At 36.9% G+C, this 27,758-nt stretch overlaps 2 protein-coding genes across 3 annotated transcripts in view; one reads left to right on the plus strand and one right to left on the minus strand.

The window, feature by feature from the left end:
- LOC128868298 (extracellular sulfatase SULF-1 homolog) overlaps positions 1-27,758 on the minus strand; it is a 283,028-nt gene that overhangs the window by 202,378 nt on the left and 52,892 nt on the right. For both annotated transcript variants that reach the window (XM_054110223.1, XM_054110233.1), the window contains exon 3: positions 929-974. The gene's annotated coding sequence lies outside the window, so the exon portion shown is untranslated. The remainder of the gene's footprint in view (positions 1-928; positions 975-27,758) is intronic.
- Positions 19,164-19,685, plus strand: LOC128856970 (uncharacterized). Its single transcript, XM_054092486.1, has one exon. It carries the CDS (start codon positions 19,164-19,166, stop codon positions 19,683-19,685), a length of 522 nt encoding a protein of 173 aa, XP_053948461.1.

Consider the following 27,758-nt stretch of genomic DNA (forward strand, 5'->3'; position numbering starts at 1 on the left):
TAATACTCGTCTACTTCTGCGTGGAATGCTTGGACAATGAACAGCAGCTAACATTTAGATGTAGAGTTTTTATCAAAGACTGAAAATTATAATTATAAAGCCAGCTTCAACTAAGAGTGGTATTATAAACTGCGAAGCGAATGTGTTTGATATAGCGAATGCTCACGCAAAAATTGTGCGCATTGGCATTAAAAAGCGCTCATGAACAGATTCGCTTGTATTTGCTGCTGGTATACCACAAAAAAAGGTCGCAGGCAAATGTATTAATCGAAATTGCGCAATTTGGCATTTCAAGGCAAAATGATCCTAAACACCCGTTTAAGCGATTTTCGCCGAGTCTAATAAAACACACCAGTCGTTTCTTTCTCGTACTAACCGGTGCCAGTTGGGCACACCAAGTAAAACTAAGCTTTTCGCCACCTGATCTTTGAAATACAGAGGAAGCCTTTCTCTTCTTCTGTTACCACCAGTTGGTATCGCATCAAATACTTTCAGAGCCTGAGCGTTTGTATCCGTTCGGACGACATGTCCCAGCCAACGTAGTCACTGGATCTTTATTCGCTATTCTATGTCTATGTCGTTGTAAAGCTCATACAGCTCACTGTTCCTTCGCCTGCGATACTCGCCGTCGTCATCGTGCGAAGATCCAAACAACTTCGTGGAATATTTATCTCAAACACTTCGGAGGACAACTCAGCGGATGTTGTCATCGTCCACAAAAACTGGCTTCGTGAAAAAAATATAGAGTATTTACATGCTAGTCCAGGCATCGAGTAATCAGTACCTGAGCGTAAATTTTTCATATGATCACAAACAGCCCGCTTTTTAATAAAATATTTCTTGGTGGTATAAAATACAATCAGAGGCGATTTAAAATCCTTTTTTTTCTGAAGAGGATGCCATATAGAATTTCGAAGTATAAACTTACCTTTTGATCTACAATAACTTAATCCAAACTGCCAGATATTATGTACCTGAAAATGAAGAAGAGACATAATTAAGATTTTTGTATTTTTTTTTTTGTATTAACGCATCTTAAAGTATAAACAGAATAACGTTTAGAAATTAAAACTAGTACCATTAAATAAAGATACTAACGAGCAATTTTTATTGAACAAATATAAAGGGTGGTTAAGTTTCAAGGGCCGGTGTAGATTTTGAATAAAATATAATTTTTTTAATAAATTACTCTCATTTCTCTTTATTATGATAATATTGGTATGACTCAATTATGTATGGAATAAAATATTGGCCAAACGGCCGCCGCGGCCTCTGCGGCACACCTCCATCCGATGGTCCAAATTTTCGATGACACAGAGGCATAATTGAGGTTCTATGCCGTTAATGTGCCGAATTATCTCATCATTTAGCTCTTGAATTGTTGCTGGCTTATCGACGTACACCTATTCTTTCAAATAAATCCAAAGAAAGAAGTCCAACGGTGTCGTTGACGTTTAGGTGTGGTTCACATTCAACATCGGCCCTTGAAATTTAACCACCTTTTATTAAAAAAGGGAAAAAGTAAGATGCCTCAATATTCATAAATTCATTATGAATGTATAAATATATAAGGTACAGCTGCTACTGAGTGCCTATCTGGTCTAAAACTGTTTTACGCTTGAGCCGCCGACGATGAGTATTTGGCTGAAGCAAAGCCAATGCTTCAGAGTTGAAATGTGTACTTAAACGTTGTCTGTGAGCCATGGCATACTTTTTCGTCACGTCAGTGACGAGTAGCATACCAAGATCACGATGGAGATCGAAATTTCTCACATAGTATGGAGCATTGACGATGTTGCGCAACACTTTATTTTGGAATCGTTGGATAATAGGCATGCAAGATTCGCTTGAGCATCCCCATAGCTGAATGCCATACGTCCAGATCGGTTTAAGAATTTGATTATATAGCAGTAGTTTGTTGTTCGTGGACAGAATAGAGTGTCTACCAATAAGATAAAGAAGGTTTTTTGTAGTTTAGCATCAAGGGTTATTCCAAGATATTTTGCCTCGTTGACGTACAGTATATTTACGCTGTTTATGTAGACTGGCTTGTAAATTGTTTTTTTTTCAGGCCGAATACTCGTACAATGTGTACTGATTTTGAATTATTTAATTTGATACGCCATTTTTTTGCCCATGTTGCAATAGATCTCACCACTGATTGCAATTTCGTCGTTGTAGTCTCGATCACTTCTCCAACTGCTAGGATAGCCGTGTCATCTGCAAAGGTTGCGGTAAAGTGTTGCTCGTGAACCGGTAAGTCATACGTATACAAGAGGTACAGGAGAGGGCCTAGGATGCTTCCTTGAGGTGCCCCCGCGCTTGCTTTTTCAAATGAAGAATAGGCGATGTCAAGTTGGACACGAAAGTATCTGCCATCAAGGTAGGAAGAAAGGATTTCGCAATAATTCTTGGGCAAAATCAATTTTAGTTTTAGGAGTTAGCCCGAATGCCAAACTTTATCAAACGCCTGCGAGTCGTCAAGGAACACCGCTGCGCAAACTTTATTTTCCTCTATCGCACACTCTATGGTTCTAACAACCCTGCGAACTTGGTCGATCGTGGAGTGATTTTTTCGAAAGCTAAATTGGTGCGTTGGAATAACTCTCTTGTTTTCTATAAACGACAACATTCGAGTCAGTAACAGTCGTTCAAAAAGTTTGGACAGCATTGGCAGCAGAGAAATAGGTCGGTATGAAGACACAACACTTGGCGATTTTCCGGCTTTCAGAATCATAATTACTTCTACTGTCTTCCAGTACATTGGAAGATATTTTAACAAAAAATACAAATTAATGAATTAAGACAGACAAGTAACACAATTATTCGACAATCTCTGAAGAATTTCTGCAGTTATGAGGTCTATCGCAGGCGTTTTTTTTTTTTGGTTTTCATTTTGAAAATTTCGCTCATTACTTCTTCGTTACTAACTGGCTCAATGCTGACATCGCTTTCAATCCAATTTGACGAGATGTCAATATCTTCAGATTCATCATTGGCATAGAAGGTTTTACGAAGATTCTCTTCGAATAAATTTGCTTTTTGCTCATTGGTTTTTGCCCATTGGGTGTCGATTATTTTGATGGGTGCTATGTGTTTATCGGTCGATTAAATGACTTTGCTGCCTTCCATAAGGAGGTCTGTGGATTTATCAGATGTGAGGCTCTTAAGAAATCGATTGAAATTATCACTTTTGAATGTCTGAATTTGAACGTGTTTGTTTGTTTGTTTTGTTGTTTGTTTGAGTTTCAATTTGTCCTCAGGATATCTGGTTTGCTGCCAACGACGTCTAAGCTTTCGTTTTTTATTTATCAGCAACTTGATATATGATGGGTATTTTTTCTTATTTGATGTGACAGCTTGCTGGGGCGTACTGTTCCATGCTGCGTTCTGAATTATTTGCGTGAATTGAAGCACGGCATCATCAAGATCATCAATAATGAAGATAATGAAAAAGATAAAATACAGACAAATATAGAAAAAATAAAATATAAAAATATAAAAAAATAAGTGCTCTTTTGTAAGGCATATTTAAATCCTTTATTCTTGGAAGGTCATTTGAAAAAATATCAATCAAATATATCTTTTTTTTTTAATTCAAGTCCCGTATTTTTATTTTCAACTAGTTGAAAATAGCACTAAAAAAGTAGTAATACATCAAAATGCAAAACCGAAAGAGTGAGGTTAAGGTTCTTTATTCATTTGACTTTTCACAAACAAACAGCCCAACATTTCAAACTCAATTACTACTTTCAATTTAAAGAAAAGTATAGAAAAGTATGTGAAACGAAGTTACAGCAAACGAAGTAAATTTTAGAGAATAAAATTCAAACATTCTTTGCCAAGAGTTCTCACCATAAAGTAAATAGTTTAGAATCAGCAAAAAAAAAATTAAATAACTGCAAATCGGTTGGTAGATTTTTTCTACAGCTCCTCAACAATACAAAATTTGGCAAAGTGCTCAACGCATACAAGGATAAAAATTAATAAATTCTCTTACACTTGAAAATCCTTTTGCCATTCACTTTTTACACTCAAAATCCAAACACTACAAATATTGTTTCTGGCACATTGTCACACTCTGACATTTCGATGAATTGAAACCCGCTACAACCGTGGGTACACATGCACACACATACACAAATATTGTTGTGCTTTTCTGTGCTTGATTGCCAAGAATAAATAAAGAATAGGGGAAAAAAGTGTGCAATCAAACAGATTTGATACTCAACGAAAGTGACTCGACAAAAATGTTGAAGGAAAATCGTTAACAGTGCGCGCTATTGTGCTTAAAATTACTTGTGGATTAAAGAAAGTAGAATAGGAGGAATAAAGAGCACTTACTTCCCAAGTAGATACTTCACTTTTGTAGAAAGTAAATACGAGCGTGCATTTCTACAGTTGTGTTGCCTTGAAAATTTCTATTTATTTTTCGAATTTCGAAGTTTAGGGGAGTTTGATAATTGAACCGCTAAATCGATATTGTCCGAGCTTTAGTTTCCGAGCTAGACTTCAGCTACGGACACTCTGGCATTCTTTAAAACGTTGAGTTCATCCCCATCGTGCTTAATCAATGTGCACCTTTTCTGGGTCCGAGCGATACTTCTACCATTCATATTACCTCATGGGAGGTGTGAGCGGTGTGTAACATGTGCAGACGGGGCATGGCTAACATGTTTACGGATGGCTTGAAATTTGACGGAAGTGTTGGTGGTAGAGTAATCTGCAAGGAACTTCCCATCAAGCTCAAATTTAAACTTCCGGACCACTGTAGTATTCTCCAAGCGGAGATAGCCGCAATTAGGGGGCAGTGGATTGATTGCTGATGGTACTTCCGTAATTACTTCAGAGGTCGGAACTCATTGGAATCAGTGGGGCGCTTCGAACGACTCCTACTCTGGCGCTCAACGCAGCTACACATACCGCAATCAAACTGAGGGGCTGGAGCTATAAGCTCAACCTCACTTATGGGCACTCAAGCATCCCTAGAAACTTCTAGTTCGTCCCTCTGTCAACAGATCAGTGTATACCCTCATTTAGTTCAACCGGAACATTCTCCACTCACATCCCGTCAAGGGAAGAGTGGACGGAGGGCTACACTTGGGGGCAGGGCCTGGTGAACTTGTTCACGGATGGATCGAAGTTGGAAGGAAAGGTCGGCGGAGGAGTTATCAGACTCAAATTCAGGTTACCGCACCACTCCAGTGTGTTCCAGGCAGAGGTAGCCGCAATCAAGGAGGCAGCTGATAGGCTGCTAAAATGCGTACTAACAGTCAAGAAAGTAAATATTTAATCCGACAGCGACATTACGCGAAACTGTGAGGCGGATGAGCTGGCCAGACAAGGGACATGTGAGGTGATTTCCCCGCGAAGGGAGAGAATTGGGATCCCCCTGGGCAAATACTCAAACGTGTAAGGTCCCGAAATCCTTCTGGCCACGTGTGGAACGGAAGCGCTTGGGCGAGCTTCTGAGGCTGACAAAATAACAGCTCTCTAATCTAGTCATCTTTCCCTTTCACCTCACCTCCTTCATAATGGTATCACAAAGGACGAATCTTTCCTCGTCCAAGTGTGCCCACTCCCTGGGCAACCTGGGCGAAGGGAGAGAATTGGGATCCCCCTGGGCAAATACTCAAACGTGTAAGGTCCCGAAATCCTTCTGGCCACGTGTGGAACGGAAGCGCTTGGGCGAGCTTCTGAGGCTGACAAAATAACAGCTCTCTAATCTAGTCATCTTTCCCTTTCACCTCACCTCCTTCATAATGGTATCACAAAGGACGAATCTTTCCTCGTCCAAGTGTGCCCACTCCCTGGGCAACCTAACCTAACCTAACCTCCGTAATTACTATAAAGGACGTAAATATCTTACCGGACTGCTCTCTCGACTGCATCCGAATACTTCCATATTATGCTCATCTGGGATGCCGGTCAAAGCTGCATAGAGGGAATGTACTGGGCTGATGCGCTGGCTGGATGGGCGACTCTGGAGACGGTTTCAGCGCGAAATGGGAGCATTGGGATTCCATTGAGAAGCTGTGGTCTACTTCTGTGCTTATCCGAAAATATGGTTTTTCGAACAAAATCGCCACTCACGAGCAATTATTTTTAAACAACATTTTATTCATCTCTTTTATAAGATATTTTGTTTCAGAATTTTTTGTTTTTCATGTATCTTTCATGCAATTTTTTCATGTATCTTTCATGTTTACATATATTTCCCTTATAAAAAACCTCAATTTGTTTAAACTTTCATCCAGCAAATGCGCATTGTACGTATGTATGCCTGTAAAAAACAGCAGCTGAATTTCGCTCCCTGCCCAATGCTCCGTGTCAAATTTTATTATTGCGCTACACCCTTTGTACACGTTCCTGATTTACTGCAGTTGCCAAATCATACGAGCCCACTAGCAAGCGGACACACCCCCTGTTCTTATAGCCATGTATCTCCAAATCTACATAGTAGCTGTTGCAGCGCATTGCACCGTCATGCCACAAATATCGTAGCAAACTGCAACATTTCGCACAGACGAAATTGACTTTTTTTCGGGGGCCGTGAGGAATATTACATAAAATGAGGACACACCTCTCTAAATTGTGGAACACCGCACCTACTACTACCGGCGCATTACTGCCGCATTCGTACTTTGTCAACGGGAATGATTGAATGCAGCGCACCGAGCCGAGCGCATTGTTGTCAACTTCACCAGGCCGACAACAACAACACCAACAATATTAGAATATAAAAAAATGCGCACATAAAAAACGGAATGGGTTCATGAGGGTAAACAATGAAGGAGTGAACATGTATGTGCGTGTGTGTGTGTGTGTGTGAGCATGGAGGAGTACCCTTACATGCACATTCGTTGTTGCATTCTTCATGACATCTTTTATATGCGCTTTTTTTTATTCTTTAATTTCTACAACAATTGGTAAGCGGAGAATGGGAACAATAACCCATGAAAATACAAAATAGTAATAGTTGTCAGCCGCATACTTGAAAAACATGAACAAAAAAAAATCAAAAACAAATGCAAAAAAAATATTTCCCACAAAACTTTTCCCCAAAGTTATGTTACGAATTCGTCACTGCGAGCAGGTAAATCGACATTTGAGTGCATGGACGTGTTGGCAAGGGTGGAACTACAGATGGGGAGATATTTTTTATGCGCTTAGGAATGAATTTCGCGTTCCAAAATTTACTAGAATAAACTCAAAGACTCACGCGCAGCTTCACGAGTAAATTAAAAAAAAAATAAAAAAAATAAATGTTTTATGCAAAACTTAGCGTACAATTTGTTCAATGTTTTTTAAGAGAATCGCAAAAATGCGCAAAAAAATCGGTCAGAAATGTAGACTTATGAGATGAAATAGCAAAAATAAAAGGTTTTTGAAGAGCTCAATTTCAATTTCAATAATTCCAATGCAGATTTTAACTTATTTTTTTATGTAAGTCTTTCTTTGTTTTTAGCTAAAAGTTATATAAAAAAATTATACAAAAAAAAACAACAAAAAAAAATTTAATTTAGTTTTTAAAAATTTTTGAAGGTTTTCAGGGTCAAATAAAAATAAAAAAAAAAAATAGTTTTATATAGGGTGGTTAAACTTCAAGGGCCGATGTTGAATGTGAACCACACCTAAACGTCAACGACACCGTTGGACTTCTTACTTAGGGGTTATTTGAAAGAAAAGGTGTACGTCGATAAGCCAGCAACAATTCAAGAGCTAAAGGATTAGATAATTCGGCACATTAACGGTACAGAACCTCAATTATGCCTCAGCGTCATCGAAAATTTGGACCATCGCATGGAGGTGTGCTGCCGAGGCCGCGGCGGTCGTTTGACCGATAGTTTGTTCCATACGTAATTGAGCCACACCAATATTATCATAATAAAGAGAAATGAGAATAATTTCCTTAAAAAATTGTATTTAAAATTAACACCGGCCCTTAAAACTTAACCATCATTTACAAAGCTAGGGTACAATTTTTTCAAAGTTTTTTGAAAGAATCACAAAAATGCGCAAAACATCGGTCAGAAGTGTAGACTTATGAGATGGCACAGCAAGAAGGGCTCAGTTTCAATTTCAAGAATTCCTATGGAGATTTTAACTTATTTTTTTATGTATATTAAATCTTTTTTTTTTTTAGCTAAAACTTTTATCAAAGCAATTTACCAAAACAACAAAGAAACTAAACTAATTTTTTCGCTTTTTAAGTTTTTAATTTTTTTTATATATGGAGGTTTTCAGGATCATTATAAAAAATAGTTGAAAAACAATTTTAACTATAAGAAAGTAAATTAAGAAAAAAATAAAACTAAAAAAAGAATATTTTAAAAAATTTTTTTTATCTATAAAAAAAAAATAGGGTGCCAATAATAACAACAATTTTAAACCATTTTTAAACCATAATTCACGGTAAAGCGGACTTTTTTCCTTTGCAAATTCATTTTAGTAATTTTCAAAGCGCTGGCGGCACGAGTGCATATTAAATACAAAATTTAAATATAGGTGACTCTTTCTTTTTTGACCATATCACAAAGTTCGGTAGTAACATTAAGAACAAAAAATCCTTTTGGGTCATCCTAATGTTGCTGTAATATATTATTAACATAAGCATATAAATATGTGAGTATATAAGTATGTAGGTACACATTTGTGGTTTCGAAACTATGCAACAATAGAAAATCACTCACTTGCTTGTACAGGCTGCATCGACAAATAGTACTAAACTCATTCTAAGCCGCACAATGGACGCTGATGTTGAATGAAACAAGAGGCCTTAAAATACCAGTTAGGCATGCAAGTGAAATGTGTCGGAATGTGCAACGTTTCCTCTGGTAATGAAGCCTATTTGTACATGCCAGCCTCTCAGGTATCTTCAATTACGATGTGAGTGAGGGAGTTTTTGTGCACGCTTGGGACTCCGTACATACATACTCGCATACATACCTACACCAAAAACCAGCCAGCCAACCAACCAACCAACCGACCGACCGACCAAATATGTACATACATACACTAGCAATCAGCTAACTGATGTGGAACAATGTCATGTGCAAGTGTGCAGGCTTCATTGAATTTCGTTCGTGTGTGTGTGCATACTTACACAAATGCAAACATACATTGCATTATACTGCATCTAATGGGTGCATATGTATGCACATAGCTTTCGGTGCCTTGAAATAGTTGTATGCCAAGAATGTACATTAAGAAAGTGAATTTCATGCTCGCCTTCGAAGGATTCACAAGAGAATGAGATTCGCATAAGAGCTTGTCAGAATCTCAAATCACTACGTACATAGTTTTTGTATTTTGTATATTTTGTGCACAGCTTTGCTCATTGAAGAATGGATGAAGTGGATGTAATTTCTTGAGAGTAGAAAGCAATGTAAGAAAATATTGGCATCAATCTCAATTGCACTGTTTAAAGAGCGATTGAGCTGGATGTGAAGCGCAAATTCGATTAGAAGCATAACTGTCGAGATTTGAACTGCCTACAGTTGGGAGCAAAATCGTACACGAAATTAAAAAAAAATTTTATTGATAAGCAAACAAATTTTTAGTTAATCGAATTTTACAAAATAACTCTGCATGGGAAGACTTCTTTTGTTACCGAAAGGAAACTTCACGCTTTGTTTGGCTAAGAAAGTTACGATTTTTATTATTTTTGCTTATTTTGCTGCTTCTTTTTTGTTGCTTCTTCATTTGATTTTTTAGAGAGTTGAGCAGAAAAGAAGTTATTTCCATTTCCTCTCATCGAGCTCTGCACACCTTATTTTTACCTGACTGCTATTTCACACTAAAAAAGTGACAGTAACTTCGTATCTTACAAATACCTATGAAATAATACGTTCAGCTATTAGTCCATAGATGTCGCTAGGAGTATTTTTAAACCTTCCCAAATGTCTTTTTTTTCGTCTGTCATCTGTCAACAATATTCAGTTCATTGTTTGTTACGTTACATACAATAATGCATTTTTGTCGCTCTTAAAACATGTCGAATTTCGTGCCTTCAAACTACGATTTGCGGACATCGTGAAACCACTTGTGAAATGCTGCTCTCCCGGTTCAAAAGGAAGACTTTTTTGCATCGAATCGTTACGGGTGATGAAAAATGGGTGTATTTCTCCAATCCCAAGCGTTAACGATCGTACGGTCCACCCGGCCACAAGCCAAAAACAACGGCCAAACCAAATCGCTTCGGCTGCAAGGCAATGCTGTGTGTTTTCTGGAATCAGCGTCGTACGATTTGGTACGAGCTATTAAAACCAGGTGAAACAGTTGACGGTGCACGCTACCAACGTCAATTGACCGATTTGAATAGCGCTACACACCGAAAACGCCCAGAATATGCCGATCGGCGTCACAAAGTAATTTTTCTTGATGATTTTCTTGATGACAATGCACCGCCACATCGAACAATAGCGACCCGGGAATTGGTGGAGACGTACGATTGGGAACCGCTGGTGCAAATGGCTCGATGATTAGTTTGCGGCCAAAGACGGCCAATCTCCAGCGATGGCTGTTATTTTGAAGATTAATTTTAATTTTCATTTAATTCATAAAGTGAAGACGAAATTCGTCCCGATTCGAAATTGCTTTTCTTCATAAAAAAATGCACTTTTTATCTTCTATATCACTTCTTCAGATTAGGCGCATTTTCCTCTCGACAGCTACAGCCCACGGCAAATATGTTGACAGTGTTTTTTCTTCCATATAAAAACATTCGAGCGCATACGAGGTGGCGCAAAATCAACAATTCTTGACACTTGTGAAATAACAGCCGCAGTGTACAAGCAGACAAGCAATGGAGTCACAATAAAGATTTCCATCACTCAAAGTATATAATTTTTTTCTATTTAGTAAAAAAGTTATTCAAAAACCGATGCATGATTAATTTTGTGCCATCTTGTATTTTGTACGGAAGAAAAAACGTGATACCCGAGATAAAAAAAACTGTCAAATATTGTACTAAATTTAATAGATTAACTGCGTATCCGATATTTTTTTACCTTTGAATAAAAAATTTGAATGAAAAATTAACGACTTTTTATAACTCTCGTACACAGTTTGAAGCTTTGATTTATATGATTGTAAAATGAAATATATTTGTATATATATAATTGGCGCGTACACCCTTTTTGGGTGTTTGGCCGAGCACCTCCTCCTATTTATAGTGTGCGTCTCGATGTTGTTCCGCATATGGCGGGACCTACAGTTTCAAGCCGATTCCGAACGGCAGATATTTTTATGAGGAGCTTTTTCATGGCAGAAATACACTCGGAGGTTTGCCATTGCCTGCCGGGCGCCGACCGCTTTTAGAAAAATGCTTTTTTCACCAAGATTCGAACCGACGATTCTTTAAGTGCATGTTTACTTTTTCTAATAAAACAGAACTTGTGGAAAAATATTTTTCATATCATTTTCAAAAAGAACGTAACTGATAGCTCGTTCTTCAATTACACTGCACAACAGCATTTCTGATGATTGGGTTATGATACATGTTTTTAGTCCAATTTTTAATGAAAATTTCAAATCAGTAACTGAAATTCCTGTATCAGCTCTATATGACTCTATATGACACATTTGACTTTTTGTAATAAAACACTATAGATTTAAAGATTATTTTATTTTATTGCTTTCTTAAGTTTAAAATAAAATTTCTTTTACATGATTTCCTTGTTGAAGTTTAAGGCATAGAACTGTTGTTAATGCTCCAACAATAGTCGGCCATCATGTGTGTGTTCCAGTAACCTTGATAGCGTTCCTCCATCGTACGAAGGTCCTGGTGGAATCGCTCGCCCTGTTCTTCGCTGAGATCCCCAAGATTGGCTGGAAAATAGTCCAGATGGTTATGAAGAAAGTGTAACTTAATGCTCATATTACATCCAACTCTTTGGAAGTGACCCATTAGTTGTTCGACGTGCTGAGAATAGTCAGAACTTTTCTTATTTCCTAAGAAATTTTTAACAAGCCAAACAAACTCATTCCATGCCATTTTCTCAATCACGGTCATAGTGTCTATGAAATTTGAGTCTTTTATTAACGACCTTATCTGTGGCCCGTCAAAAATACCCGATTTTATCTTTTCTGCACTAAATTTTGGAAACTTTTTAGACAGAAAAAGAAAACAATTTCCATTTTTGTCAAGAGCTTTAACAAATTGTTTTATAAGCCCCAGTTTTATATGTGACGGAGGTAAAATTATACGATCCCTTGATACTAAAGGTGGGTTTATCACGTTCTGTTGTCCTGGTACTAACGCTACTAATCCAATGTTGATTTTTAGCTCTACTATCCCATAAGCAAAGAAAACAGGGAAACTTTGTGTAACCACCTTGTTGCCCTAAACAAAAGTTTACCATTTTTAAATCGACACATATGACCCAATTGTGTTCCGCATGTTTAATTTTGTCTAAAACCAGAGCAATAGTTGTATTTTCTTCTTTTACTTTAGTAGAATGTGCAATAGGCAATGAGCCCAATTTGTTCCCATTGTGTAAGAGAACACATTTTAAACTCCGTTTTGATGAATCTATAAATAAACGCCACTCGCCAGAAACGTAATTTTGTAATTCCATTGCAGCCATTAAACCAGGTACATTTTTACAAAATACAAAGTCATCTTCTTCAGCAAAATATTCAAGGAAAGTTTGTTCTCTTCGGCCATAGTAAGAAGTTTTAGTTTCTTTTGTGACTAAGTTTCTTTCTTTCAATCTAGACGCCAAAATTTCTGAACCAGTCTTTGACAGCCCCAGATCTCTAATAAGGTCGTTTAAATCATGGTTAAATGGTTTTGGTGTTCCCAGGTCACAATCAAAGTCACTATCGCTATTGTCTCTTTTTGCCTCAAAATGTAAAGGTTTGTCCTGTGAAGCACCAGGTTGAGGTTCAGATGACATCGTAGGGCTCAAAACACGTCTATGTGCCGATCGTATGGAAGGATATTCCCATTTGCCTCGTTTTTTTCAGTTAATGCCAGTTATTTTTACCATACAAAAATAACAGTCGTCTTGGTGGTTCACATGTTCAATCCAGATCATAGCAGTTTCGTATCTAAATTTATTCCTTTTCTTATTCGTCCACAAACGTAGAAACTCAACGCACGTTCTGCATACCTTTTGTGGAATCCAAGGCTTATTTTTCATTTCCATTGGGTGACCGAAGTAATTTTTGTACGCCTCATTTACGAACGATGTCACATACAAACGGTTTTCTTGAAACATATACTCTCCGCAAATAAAACAAAAACTATTCCGGTCATTTATACAAACTCGTCTTGACGATGCCATAACAAATAATATTAAGAAAACTTAATATTTGTTTAAATATTCGTCAATTAACACTGAAATATAGTGATTTTTTTATGATAGCTATAACTCGTAAACAAGAGCTGTTACAAAAAAAATGAGGGTATATTTAGAATCAGCGTTGTCAAATTAGTAAACATCAAGTATCAAAAGTCATTCATCAGACAAAAAGTGCGATTTTGTTTTTTTGTGTTATTTATTCTAAAACCTAAGACATTGCGAAACCTATCACGAAATACCTTATATAGTAACAAACATCCAGGCTACATCTTGGCACGGAAAAGTGCAAAGGTGAATGGCATGAATGTGTGTATGTTTATCATGCATGTGGGTTAAATAATCGAAAGTGAACGCAGGCTGAAGTAAGTAAAATTTGTATATATGTATGTATTTCAATACACACCTTCACTCACCCTATGCATAAGCAAATAGCAAGGAAATAAATGGAAATAAATATTAAAGATAATCCACAATTCGTCATGCTATCAAGTACTATAAGGGATATAGCCCGAAGCACGTGCAATTTCACAGCTAATATAACTACCCAAAAATTGTTAAGCGTTTTTTTTTTTTAAGAAATATCGCTTACTGCAGAAAAGGTAAAAAAACGAAATGCCGAAATGATATTTTTACTTTCATGCATATTTCCGCTACTCATTTTGGCTTATTTTCATCAGACATAATGGTAAGCATTCAATTCCCCAAAGCGTTGCACAAATGCGCCATAAGCACCTTTTTCATACCTCCTTGGAGCATAGTAACACACACACACATCCATGCACACACACACATTCAGAGTAGCTTATAAAAACCGGCACCGAGAATTGGGACAGCCGCACAGTGGCAAACCATTCAGTTAGGACGATGGCATGCCGTGTAAAAGGATTAATGCGCATATAAAACAACAACTAAGCGCTGGTGTTGCCGGTGCTAGTGGGACTAGCTCGGCGTGATCCAGATTGCGGTACATTTGAGGGCGGCACATCCAAGTATAATCAGCAGACGGCAAAAACGTAAGCCCCAACGACAGGTGGGAAAAAAGTAAAGAGCGAAAATCTCAAATAACGAAAACGATATTTTGTGCTATCCACCACAACGCCAACTGCCACCATATCATTTTGCTTGCATCATTTCCTCCTGAATCCATCCCCGTCCCCGTGAAGCGAAGACGGCGCTAAAGCGCGCAAATTGGCCTTGAACCGCAAAGTCCACCCCTGCTTCCGTCATGCCCCCTCTGCTGCTGTTTTTTGTGCATTTTTTACAACTTCCGCCATATTCCGATAGTGCCGCCGGAAGAGGTTTATGAAAGGATGGAAAGTGTGTTTTTGCAAAGGATATGCCGTGTTGGTGATAAGTATTGGAGTATTAACAAAAAGTCGCAGAGACTTATGAGCTAAACAGCTGTGAAGCAGTTATTTATGTTGTCGGTACTGCGATTATTCTTTAAACTTATGCTTTGTCGCTCTTTTGCTATGTTGCCCAATGATTTTGCTCATTTATGCAAAACCTCTTATATTATTTCAAATTTATAAATGAAAAACAACCGCAAATATGTACGTCGTTAATAAAAACTCGAAAGGTAAGACACAATTAAAAAATAAATAAGTATTTTTCTGACATACGTGGGTCGTTTGAAAAGTCCGTGCAAAAATAAACACTACTTAGTTGTTTAGACTAAACTTTTTTATTTTTCAACATAGTATCCTTTTAGGCTTATACACTTCATCCAACGCTGTTCTAGTTTGTTGATCCCTTCCGAATAATAAGTCTGAAAAATAGCCATTCGTTTCTGCAATCACCTCCTCGTTTGAGTAAAACATTTTTCCTATCGGTCCTTTTTTCAAATTGGGGAACAAATAATAGTCCAAGGGATCCGAGTGAATTAAGTCTGGAGAATAGACAGCATGCGATATGAGCTCGAAAATTTGTTTCCATTAATTTTCCGCTGTCGTGGTGAAATAACTGGTGATTTTTTAGCTATTATCATTGGACCGTACTTCTTCAAAGATGCTGTGAATCGTAACGTAACTGTGAATGGTGAGCGCTACCGTAAAATGATATCCAAATTTTTTTTGTCCAAAATGAAAGAGCTTGACTTGCATGAAATGTATCAATGTGTACCAATGGACTTGTTGAGAGGCGACCTGTCAATTGGCCACCCACATCGTACGATATAACTCCTTTAGTTAATTTTTTTTGGGGCTATGTTAAAGCACATGTCTATTCAGAGAAGCCTGTTTCAATTAACGCATTGGAAGACAACATTAAAGCATTTAAATGTGAGATACCGGCCGAAACATTGGAAAGAGTATGCCAAAATTAGACTAAGCGGATGGACCATTTGAAGCGCAGTCGCGGTCAACATTTGCATGAAATAATCTTCAAACATTAAATTATATGGACTGTACTATCGATTTATATTAAATAAAAATTTCATTAATTTTTCTGAATTTTTACTGTGGTTTTTTGAAAAACTTTTCTATAGCTCTTAAAAAATCACCCTTTATTACAATCACTCCACTTCCTCGATTCAAACGAACGCCAAATACAAAGAAATACACCGAACTAGCTGAAACTTGGTGTGTGTTCTTCCAAGAGATGCTACTAACTAAACATAACCTCGATAAGCGCCAGTATTCTGCCGTCTCTCTGACTTGCATGGACTTCTCAAATGATCTTCGCATTAAGTTCAAATCCAGTACATGTTGGAGATGGAAATGATAATTCCTGCCCTAAAATTAATCAAACATTTATCTTCCTTAGTAGCAAAGAAAAGCCGCCACAAATAATTTGATTGCAATTTTTAGATATTTGAAACCAAAATTGAAGAATATTTCAAAAAAGAAAAAAAAAATTATTTTAGCTTGCTAAAAATTGTTCTTTAAATGTCCTTTATACAAACCGGGATGACAAAAATATTGAGAGCAAAAATCTTGAACTAATCCGACAATCGAACAAAGACCGATTTATAAGAGTCGTAAGAAGGGAGAAAACACATCTCAAATGCAACCTTGCACTCGAACACCTGTTTAACGCCTCGCTTTTTGTAATAACTTTTTACTAAATACTTTTATTGCATTTTCCATGACTTTCCGCCAGACTTCCGGTGATAACTGCTGGCATTCCTGTCCGAATATTCCCCTTAACGACTAGGATTGTCTGCGGGTTGTTGGTATAAACCCGCGCCGAGGAAAGAAGTCTGGGATGGTTAAATCGGGCAATCTTGCTGGTCATGACAAATCACCAAAACGAAAGCGTATGCCACCTGGAATCACTTCCTTCACAGCATTCATTGTGGCTCGTGCTGTATGAGCGTTTGCGACGTCTTGTCGAAACCGCATGCTCATCAAGCCCCATTCATCCAATTCCGGCAGTAAGAAGTCGTTTATAATGGCCCAGTAGCGTTCGCCAGTAATAAAGACGGTATTGCCGATGCCGTTCTCATAAAACTACGGCCCAATTACTCCTGCCGTGTCAACGCCGCACTACACGGTGGCTTTAAATGGATGTAATGGCTCTACGGGCATCAGTTTCCTAAAAACAAAGATTATAGGTACTTATGGTATGTGGTAATCGCTTAAACGGAAAGCGATACCAAATCATTCATTTCGTTGTTGAGATTGAGGATGGCTACACAGTAATTCACAGGCGACTTGGGATCGCCTGGTGATGCCCAATTACGTGGCGCGTCGTCTGGTTGATGTTTCTTTGGTCTTAGCGATATCACCAGCTACAGCCGCGATAATCTCAGCCTGACGACGAGTCCGGCGAGCGGCTTAGCGCCAGAATATTTGTCCAGTTGATGCGACAGTTGGTGAAAAATTCCAAAAACCTGGTTCCACCGGCGATAAAAAAGATCTAGCAGACAAAAAAAAACAGGACGCCCTGTTAAGAATATTGCTGCTGTAGCGCAAATTTTTGCTGAACAGCCTTCAACATCTATGTATATCTGGGCATTCTCAACACCTAGGCATTCATGAATCGACTGTTTGTCGGATTTCCCCTATAGACGTGGGCATTTAAATGATGACGTGTTTTGAATAGAAATAGTGAAATCTAAAAGAATCACAATTTTTAAAAGTTTTTTTTCAAACATCATTTAGGTACGTCTTCTGAAAACCCCTTTATTTATATTAATTTTTTTAATATCCATCCTTTTTTTCTTTATAAGCAGTGAATACATTTCTCTAGAGCTTTTAGAGTAAAGTGGTTTAGTCCCTCTCGAAAAGTGCGACGGACGAAGTACCTTTCGCAGTATTTCGTAATGACGAACAAAACTAGATTTGCTTGCTTGGGAATATATTTTCTGGCACCCAAAAACCCAATTTGCGCTCCATCAAAAATGGTTGGAATTCGTCTATAAAATCAAATTGCACAATTAAAAAAATTACAACCATTAAAAATCAGCCAAGGTTATACCCATATTTTACAAGCCTCAGCAACAAAATAATTGTAAAATTTATTTCCGGCCTCCTATTTTGCGAAAGTTACGCCACAAGTAGTGTCACAAATTGCGCTTTTGTGCGAATTTTACTTTTGTGCAATTTCCAAATGCGTTGTGGAGATTTATGTCGCGTTGTGCTGCGCCTGTCGCAACTGCTGTAAAAGAGGGATTATGGCTTCCGGCGTGTGCGCACAGTATGGCGATATGGTATGCAAGCGGCATGCAATCTGAAAACGTCAACGAGATGTCAAAATATCATTTAGTTGAATTTACGACACCATTTGTCGCGACAAATTTGGAATGAATTTCTTTCGCTGAGTGAGAGGATGAGTTTTTGTGTGTGCGAGTGCATTCTAAGTAAGTTTAATGTGAGTGTATGAGGAAAGTAGGAATTGTTGGGCCATTTCAGCAAGACTTGGTAATAAAAACAATACAAATTTTCGCTGTACTTACAATATCCAACACTTTCACCAATGCATTTTCATAGAAACTAAATTCAATTGAATTCCCATGAAATTGCAGTGACACTCCAGCTGCAACACGGCAAGTCAACTCAGTGGATTGGAGTGGGCAAAAATTTAACCTGTATGATATGTATGTGCATGTATATGAATATATCTCTATTCTTGAAATAGTAGTTTTTGATAAGTGTTTAAATTTTGTTTTAATTATGGTTTGAATTTTTGTCTGGCGGCGAAGAGCGAATTAACACAAACAAATTTTCAGAGCCGATGATACTGAAAATTGCATCTTCTAACAGTTTGTGGCAGCACCGCTGCTCAATTAATTTATGACATGTGGCAGCACCGCTGCTCAATCAATTTTATGTCAGTTCGTCAAATAATGTCAACCTTAAAATTCAATGAAAATTTATTCTCTTTTCAACCGGCGACGAGACCACACCATAATTTGATTCAACTTATTTAAGTTCCATTTACTTGTGTATTTAATTGGATATAATAAAAACTCCATATTGGTGACCCCGACGTTTAAAAATAATTTTTTTAAATAATCAACGGAATTCACTCGCAATTTTTTTGGACGAAATTTAACACGCTATCCATAAACGCAATTAAGGAAAAGAAGACCTTATTGCCGCCACGTAGTTTCAACGCGCCGATATTTGCGAGGGTTTGTTCGTCGTATTTTTTCAAGAGGACTTGCATGAGCGATCGTTAGCAGAAATTGTTTGAGGGATCTTTCGCCTGGAAGTCGAATCGTGACAAAATTTTGGAAAGTCTACTTCGTGCATTCAACATGCCTGGAGATAGCGAATCGAGCGGGACTTCACAGTCAAGCAATACATCATACGTGAGTACTGTTATTCCAAGCCTTTACCAGAAATCAGTCGGATTACAATAAAAGCACCGACATTCGTTAAGAAAGAACCGGATTTATTTTTTATACAAATGGAAGCACAATTCATTAACGGTAGCATTACTCGCGACAATTCGAAGTATAATCATGTAATATCTGTTCTCGAACCTGAGTATTTATCAATGGTTTCTGACTTGATTCGTAGTCCTCCCGCGGAAAACAAATATGAATCACTTAAAAACCGTCTAATTAGTGAATACACTCAATCTGATCAAAGGAAACTCAGAGTTTTACTCACTGAAATCGAACTTGGTGATGACAAACCGTCATATTTGCTACGCAAAATGCGTGATTTAACCAAAAATGCTCTCACCGATGAGGCAATCAAGTCCCTTTGGATTGAACGTTTACCGGAAAACGTTCGTGCCGTCGTGGCAATTTCAAACGACGACCTCAACACCTGTGCTACCTTAGCAGATAAAGTTGTCGAATTGACTGCCCCAAAACTAATTTCGCAGATCAAATCGGATAACACACTCCTTCAATTGAACGCTCGTATCGATGAATTAGCCAAATCTTTTCGCGAATATACAATATTATATTTACGACATTAGAAAAATTGTTCACGAAAAAAGTATCTCAAAGCAAAGTATAGCCCATTTGTTTGTCAGAAACATTCTGGAGAATTATAGAAAACTAGCCGTGGAAGAGGAATCATCCTTCAACAAGACAATGCGACTCACACAAGAAAGTTTTTGAGCACTCAATTATAGAATTAATAGATCATCCACCTTACAACCTAATGATTTCTTTTCGTTCTCAAACATCAAAAATAAAATGCAAGGTCAACATTTGTAAATGCTTGAAGAAGCTGTTGAAGCCTTTAAACAGCTCGTTTTGGAGGTACCAACTTCTGAGTGGCAAAAGTGCTTTGAAAATCGGTTCCAGCGAATGCAGAAGTTTGCTCGTTTTGGCTTCCAAGGAAAATTTGAGTTATTTGTTAACAAATGGTTTTTCATTAAGCGTGGGATGATTTCTTTTGAAAAAAAAAATCGGACTAAATTTTTAGGAAATTCAAAAGCTTTTTATTCAATGTGAATTTAATCGATACAATTAAATTTTCAATATACTAGTAACATCATTCAAATGTCCTCCACTGTTTCTATTGCAAGCACGAATCCTATGAATTCAATTTCCAAGCACTATTTTCTACTAAATCGGACGTCAGGTCATGATAGGACTTTGAATATTCGTTTTTAAAGCATGAATAAAGTCGGATGCAATCAAGATTAGACAAATGACTTCAAATAACCCCACACGCGATAATTCAATGGTGTTAAGTCGCAACTTCTTAGAGGCCTTTACATTCCACAAGTTCTTGAAATAAGGGAATCGCGAAACTTTTCCCTCAATAACTAAATTGTTTCACATGGAGTGTGAGTGAGAACATTTATATAGCGATCTAAGCTCAAATCCTTTCTTAAAATCAATCAGGTTATGCTTACAACCAGCCCCAATTACTGAGAACGTCTTGGTATCGATAAATTCCAGTTTTCAGCAATACTTGGCTGAACGACAGCGATATTTTCATTACTGCGAACGGATCTCTGTTTTATTCGTACTTGAAAATTACGTCAAAAAATTGGGCGTTCGGTATTTTATATAATACATGGATGGATGATTAATACAACCATAAACTGACAAGAAAAGTTGCAACCCGGGAACGTCTTTCAGAGATGAAATTGTAAACAATACTGAAAACATTGGAAAACTAATGATAGATCATAACGCTCTAAATATGACCAAAACGTCATGCAGATTTTCCAACTAGGTTTAGTCCCACAAGTTACCCAGAAAGGATTGGCAGACTAGAGTCATCTCAGATGATAGTGGCCCCCATATTTATACTGACGATTCAAAGATGGACAATACCACTGGATCAGCTTGTACTTGGAACAATTATTTTTAAATTGGTTCTTTAGACACCCAGACTGGTGTAGCATCTTCCAAGCTGAGTTGGACGCTATAGACAAAGCAGCAAAAGCGATAAGACTAATGGCCTTACTACCAGTGAACCTTGCCATTTTTGTTGATAGTCAGAAATATCTATTATGTCGTTAGATTTGAGTAGCGTTTTCATTTCTAGTATGCGATATGTTTTGATGGGCTGCCATCGTGGTTTGAAATAACTCTGAGGTTCCACATCTGTTTCTTCCCTTGTTCATTTTGTTGTTGTTGTGCTGCTTTTTGTAACATTTGCGGCACATTTTGTCGCAAAGGAGTGGATTTGGGAGTATTTTGCTGTTTTTGTTGTAATTGGTGCTGTTATTTTTGGTTTTCACCGCCCCCAATGGGAGTGGCCAACCAAAATTTTTTTCAGTTTTTCGTGATTCAAATTCAAAATTGTTTTTTCACTTAAAAATATTATTTCTTTGAGGACCTGTGAAATTTGCAAAATATTATATCTCACTGGAGGGACTAATTACCTTCTTAAAAAGATCTAAGTGGTTTAAGCAATTTTTTTAGGGGATGGAAATCAAATGCAGGTATCGCAATTGGCCTTAGGCCACCGAGTGACCCGTCTCAGACGGCTAACCTAACTTAATCCACTGGAAGTTTAATCTCAATTTAGCTGGTAAGCAAAATTTAATTTGCGCCGAAAAATTGGCTCAAACTACAACATTATAGAAAATGGTGTCATCTTCCAAGGCTTTCTACCGCTCACCGTGCGCCATGTATAACTGTTGACGCTGCAAATCGCAAGTTAAAATTGAGAATGCTGCTGCTCTGCGAAATTTCCGCGCTTAAAAAATTGCACACGTTCACGCTTTTCATTTATTATTTTTATTTATTTCGCACCAAAACTTTTTCTTCTTTTCCGGTTTTGTTCTTTTCTTTTTTGATTTCTGTTTTTTTTTTCCTTCTGTTTCAAAATTTCGCTTTCATTCAAATGCGCGTTGCGAGTGCAAAATACTCGTATTGCTAGCAATTCCAAACTTTTCGATGCATTTTTTATTTCTTTCCTCCTCCTCTTCTCTTCTAGAGTGAATTTGTTTTTTTTTTTGTCTTTGAACGGACAAAAGCGATAATATCTACATCGGAGGATGTGCATTACTATATTATCACGCTGCTTGGCGGATGTGCCACAAGATGTTGCAAAGTGGATTGGCAACTATGCAGTGGAGAAGCTCACACACAAACCACGGCGCAAACGATGAGCATACGCGTGCCTCAAATGGTGCTGGTTTTGGTGGCCATGGTGGCTGTCTACATGCTCGACACTAATTTGTGCGCCCGGTTGTGTGGCGATTACCTTTTGCTGGCAGTTGTGCAGTTTATTTCTGCCTTTTTGTTGTTTTTGTTGTTCGTTTTTCGTTCCATTTGTTGCACTTATTAACTTTTGCACTGTTTTTGTTGATTTTTTATTACTGTCTATCTCACAACAACACCAACCTCACAATAATTCCATTTATTTCGCTTTTGCAAGTTGCTTTTATCGAAAATGTTGTCAGACAGGATTTTCTGCTTTTCAGCAACCACCCATATTCCACCACCGCACCGCATCCATTCAGAGTACAGCGATGTGATGTGAATTTCGCTGCAGCCACATTGTCTTCATTGTATATCTCGTTTTAGGCATGGATAATTTTTTTCTCCAATACAGCCAACAGCATCCACGGCTCACCGCAGCCTCGCACAGACGCCCGCCCGTGTTTTGCTGAATTTGTTTTTACCCAGTGGGTTGGCTAGCTGGCTGGTTGACCGGCTCGTCGCCTGCTGCATGGCTGTAGAGCTGCAATCCATTCAGTTTGAATGCCTGTCTGCGTGCTTGCCCAGCCGCCTGGCAGTCACTTGACGCAGCTGCGCATAGATGACAGCTTTCACAAGATGTTTATTTCATAATTAGCCGCACAAAGCCAAAGCGATCCAAACCGATCTGTTGTGCAATGGATGCCTGCCTCTTCACAGTTGCTACTTTCGTTGTCTTACCATATTTTCCTTTCATTATTTAATTTTTTTGTTAGTGGTTGTTCACGCTTGTGCTCGCAAATCTTTAATATGGCTTTTGATAGACACGGCGCTTTGCGCATTAACTGCTTTGTTATCAAATTGGCTGCGACAATCGTAAAAATGCTATCCTGTTGGTTACAGCCTGTTGACCATTAGCCATCGGAGAGTCATTCAAAATTGAGATTATTAATATTTACCTGACGGGTAGTTCATGTGCGCATCCTTTTGATTAACTTGGATTAAGCACAACAACTTTTAAAACTTAGTCTATGATTATTTTAGAGCCTAGTCTACCAACGATTCGGCTCAAGTGTGGATTAGATTATATTGTCATGGTGGCGAAAGCAGTGAATACCGTAGTGAAAACTAAGTACCGGCTTAGTAGCAAATATCTTGAAAGACCAACCGACGCGGCATGCTAAATTTATATGTTAGCAGTGTCTGGGTCGGGCGTATGCCGCAGAGATTTTTAGTTAAATGCTCCCAAGGGGTCTTACGCGTATCTCTTCATATACAGAGGTGGATAAATAGCACTGCGATACTTTGCAAAGTTTTGGCTATTTACTTTTTTATTTATTTTTTATTTTTTTACAAAAATAAACGTTATACTACAACAAAAACTATGTAGTTAAAAATTGAAAAAAGTCAACGAACTTTCAAATTTCTATTTTTTAGACACAATTTTATTTGCATCACCTAAAATCTTTTGTCCCGACTCCAACACTTTCTACATCGTGGAAAAGTCTCTGAGCCGTAGATGATATGCAATTTTGCAAGGATGTTGCCACCTGTTTGTATTATAAAATGAAGGAATTTATTAAAAACAAAACAGCATGAATATCAAGGGAAATATTTTTAAGGAAAATGAAACCTAAACAAATTGTTTTTGATAGCGTTGCCACCTGGAATCACTCAAAATATACTGTCCCCACTTTAACACTAATTTTATTAGAGTGTTGCCACCTGTTTGTACTATGAAATGAAAAAATAAAAATAAACAGTATGGATATTAAGGCAAACATTTTTAAGAAAAAGCTATTAAAAAAATTATTTATAGTGTTTCCAGCTAAATTTTAATAGAAAAATAGCAATTATAACAAATCTCTAGAAAGTTGAAATATATAAATATCACACAAGCTTTCATAAATATCAACAAGCTTTCACCGGCGTTGCCACCTATTTTCTTTTTGAAATTGAGCAAATTAGTTAAGGAAATATATGAATTTAATACATATATCAATGCAAAGTTATATATTTTTAGTCCGCGTTGTCATTTAATTTTAAAGGAAAATTTAAATTAGTAACCAAATTTAATTAGAGTTTGGAATTTAGGTACTCCTATCAAAGGAAATGTCTTTAGATGAATAGACAAAGCTTTAATTAATGTCTGGTTTTGGATAGATATAGTTTCGAAAACCGCAACTTTTTATTTTATAGCGATGCCACCTAAAAGTTAATACAAAAATATTAATTTATAACGCATTTCAGTTGAAAGTTAAAATATAGATAACCAACAAGCTTTAGTGAAAAAATATTTTTAGCTGCGCTGCCACCTATTTTTTTTTAATGAATAAATTGAATATTAAAATATGTAAATTTAAGAAAAATATAGATACATACATCAATGTAAAGGCACATACTGTATTTTTAGTACGCGTTGCCATTTGGCAAAATTAAAATTTAATTTAAAAAATTTAATTAGTTTTGTGATATCAAACAAAATGTTTTCAGATAAATGAAGAAATTAATGTCTGCTTTCCGATAGAGTTTCAAGAACCTCAACTTCTGCATAGTCAAAAACCTTAACTTTTGGAATTCAACAAGCAAGGCCAAATTAGGCCATTCATTAGTTATCGACGCCGAGGACATTTGCGAGCTCGAAGCGCTCTTCGTAAAATCTGCCGCAGTGAAAAGTCACAAAGCACTTGGCTACTCTGCAAGAGCCCAACGCAGACCAACGTATTTTCTGGGTAGTCCTGATGAAGTCGTCAAGCCATGGTTGAATTGATGTAGAATTTACCTAGAAAGGGTTCAGGGCCTAGTGGTATGCTTGCAGAGCCTTCATTAGCAAGGACCATAAAACAGAGAATGGAAGCAGGAAAGAGGCAGTAGTAAGGGATATTTGAACAAGTTATGGATGTGAAAAATGGTGCGTGCTGAGAGGAAAATACGCTGTAAACTAATAAACAAGCCTGAGAGCTAATTAGTTAAAGAATGAGAGCCAACATGCCTGGGTCTTAGAATCGTGAAAGCAAGGCTGCTCGTGGTTCATTCTTCACTGAAGAGGATGTGAAGAATATGAAACCCTTTTAACCCAACGTGCGTGAATGCGGTAGCTCCCCAGCATGAATGAGCTCGAAGCTGCTAAAAATCTTGAAGTGCCCAAAATGTAGCCTTATCGAACAACAAGTAGCAGCGGTTCTGCCGTCAGATTCAATAGTTAACACAATTAGCTTCGCAACTGGACAGCAAAAGGCATATTAAGTTCATTTCAATAATAATTTAATAGTAATTCCATTGATTTATTATCTCCCTTTGAATTTTTTCCAACGTGCTCGCCTCACCCATTTGCATAAAACATTTATACATACATACAAGCTAACGGTCAGCATCCATTGCGAGAAATAATAATTCAGCTAGATTTATCTTATACGATGTGACATTTCTTAATAACAGTGACACTCCCATGCCTACATTCAGTAGCCGTACGTTTTCATACCCGTGCGTGTGTTTTATTGTATTATTCTCTCATTTTAATTATATTTCATTCCATTATTGAAATTTTATTATTTTAAATCCATTCATTAACATTCATTCTTCACAACTGAAGTGAGTTGTAATGGAATATCATTGCTTTCATTTGCGTTTCCCTTAACGGTACAATATGTGAGTAATTTATGCTTGCCCAGCGGGTGTACTTTACATTCGTTACCCGTTATCTCTATAACTATTTGAAGGCTGACTGGCTGAATTGAAAGTTTTACTTTTTAAAGATAAATGCCATAGATATGCTTTGAAGATATTTCATTAAAACTGCTGCATGCAACTGGGTGTGGTGGATATGGTGACACTTTTGCGCGTTAAAGAAATTCATAAATTTATTTTATTATTTTTGAAATAGTAGATACTCTATACTTCATTTTTAAAGGAATTCGAAAAAACCGTTTTCTGCTTTTTAATGAAGGAAATATTAATTTTCACTTTTCAATGTTTACAAAACTGAACAAATTAACTAAATACTAAAGAAAAAACAAAAGCGTGTGCCTCTAAAAACAAAATTGAATTTTTCCCTAATAATAGTGTTAAACTGTGCCAACAGCGAATAAAATATAGCCCCAAGATTTTGACCCTCCGTTGTTCAGCCGGATCTGGGCAGACTGGCTTTTTGGACTTTGGCCGTGAATTTAACATACTTCTATTATAGTTCACGATGAGCTTCTAGGTAGCTTCCTCAAATTTAATTTTCCATCGATTTATGGATATAACCTTATAAAAATTATCCCTGAAGAGGACAAAAAAAAGGAGCTTTTAAGAAAAATGCCCAACGGAGAGTTAATTTCAATATTTTTTTTTATAAATAGCAAAAACCAAAGTAAGCAAAGCTTTAAACTTTGTACAAGTTGTACCAAAAAAAATTCGAAAATTTTTTAATAAAAATTACAAATAAAAATATTGGGTGAGCAATTGTATAGCCCATTAAATTTTAGTATGCAAAGGGCAAGTTTGCAGTTGCTCAAAGTTTGTATTGATTTTTTATGATTTTTGTCATTGAAGATGTTCGCATTTTCTGCTTATAAATAAAATATAGCTTAAAAAACTAAAAAACACGCTTTTATTGCCAATCGAACTAAAAAGTAGAAAATAAATTTTAATGACAAAGGGACCTATAATGAAGTAATAGCAAATCGAAGGATCAGTCATAGTCAACTACCTCAGAACAGAATTATAACAAAAATTAAGATACAAATAGAGTAATTCAAATTAGAGTTAAAAGCGTGGGATGCTTGATATAGTAAATATTACAATCATTCTATTGGCAACTACCTATGTACAGAAGGTTATGAAAGTGAAGCAAAATGCATCCCACGCTTTTAGCTCTAATTTGAATTATTCTATTTGTATCTTAATTTTTGTTATAATTCTGTTGTGAGGTAGTTGACTATGACTGATCCTTCGATTTGCTATTACTTCATTATAGGTCCCTTTGTCATTAAAATTTATTTTCTACTTTTTAGTTCGATTAGCAATAAAAGCGTGTTTTTTAGTTTTTTAAGCTATATTTTATTTTCTACTTTTTAGTTCGATTAGCAATAAAAGCGTGTTTTTTAGTTTTTTTTTTAACTATTTTTTATTTTTAGTATATGTAGGTGTTTACGAGTAATATACTATTACACAACCGCACACTAAATACTAACCTCAATGGTGGTGTGGAAACTAAAAATTCCCAATTTTTGTTTAAAAAAATACCCGATTCATGTTTCTACCGGTATGGCAATATTGACAAATGTTATAAAAAATGCACATTTTTCAGCGCTCTCACGAGAAAAAGAGTTTCCCATCTAGTCATCTATGTTGTGTGTTCCGAGTCGATCAGATTTTTAGAAGCCAGTGAAAATTAAGCTCAAAGATTCCGTTACAGTCATTCATACATACAACCCGAGCTAATAAAAGTGTGT

This window comes from Anastrepha ludens, chromosome 2 (genome assembly GCF_028408465.1).
Source record: "Anastrepha ludens isolate Willacy chromosome 2, idAnaLude1.1, whole genome shotgun sequence".
Classification (NCBI taxonomy): domain Eukaryota; kingdom Metazoa; phylum Arthropoda; class Insecta; order Diptera; family Tephritidae; genus Anastrepha; species Anastrepha ludens.

Excerpts from the sequence above, each read along its gene's own strand:
- LOC128856970 (XM_054092486.1), top strand. The coding sequence starts at position 19,164 with ATGGAAGCACAATTCATTAACGGTAGCATTACTCGCGACAATTCGAAG.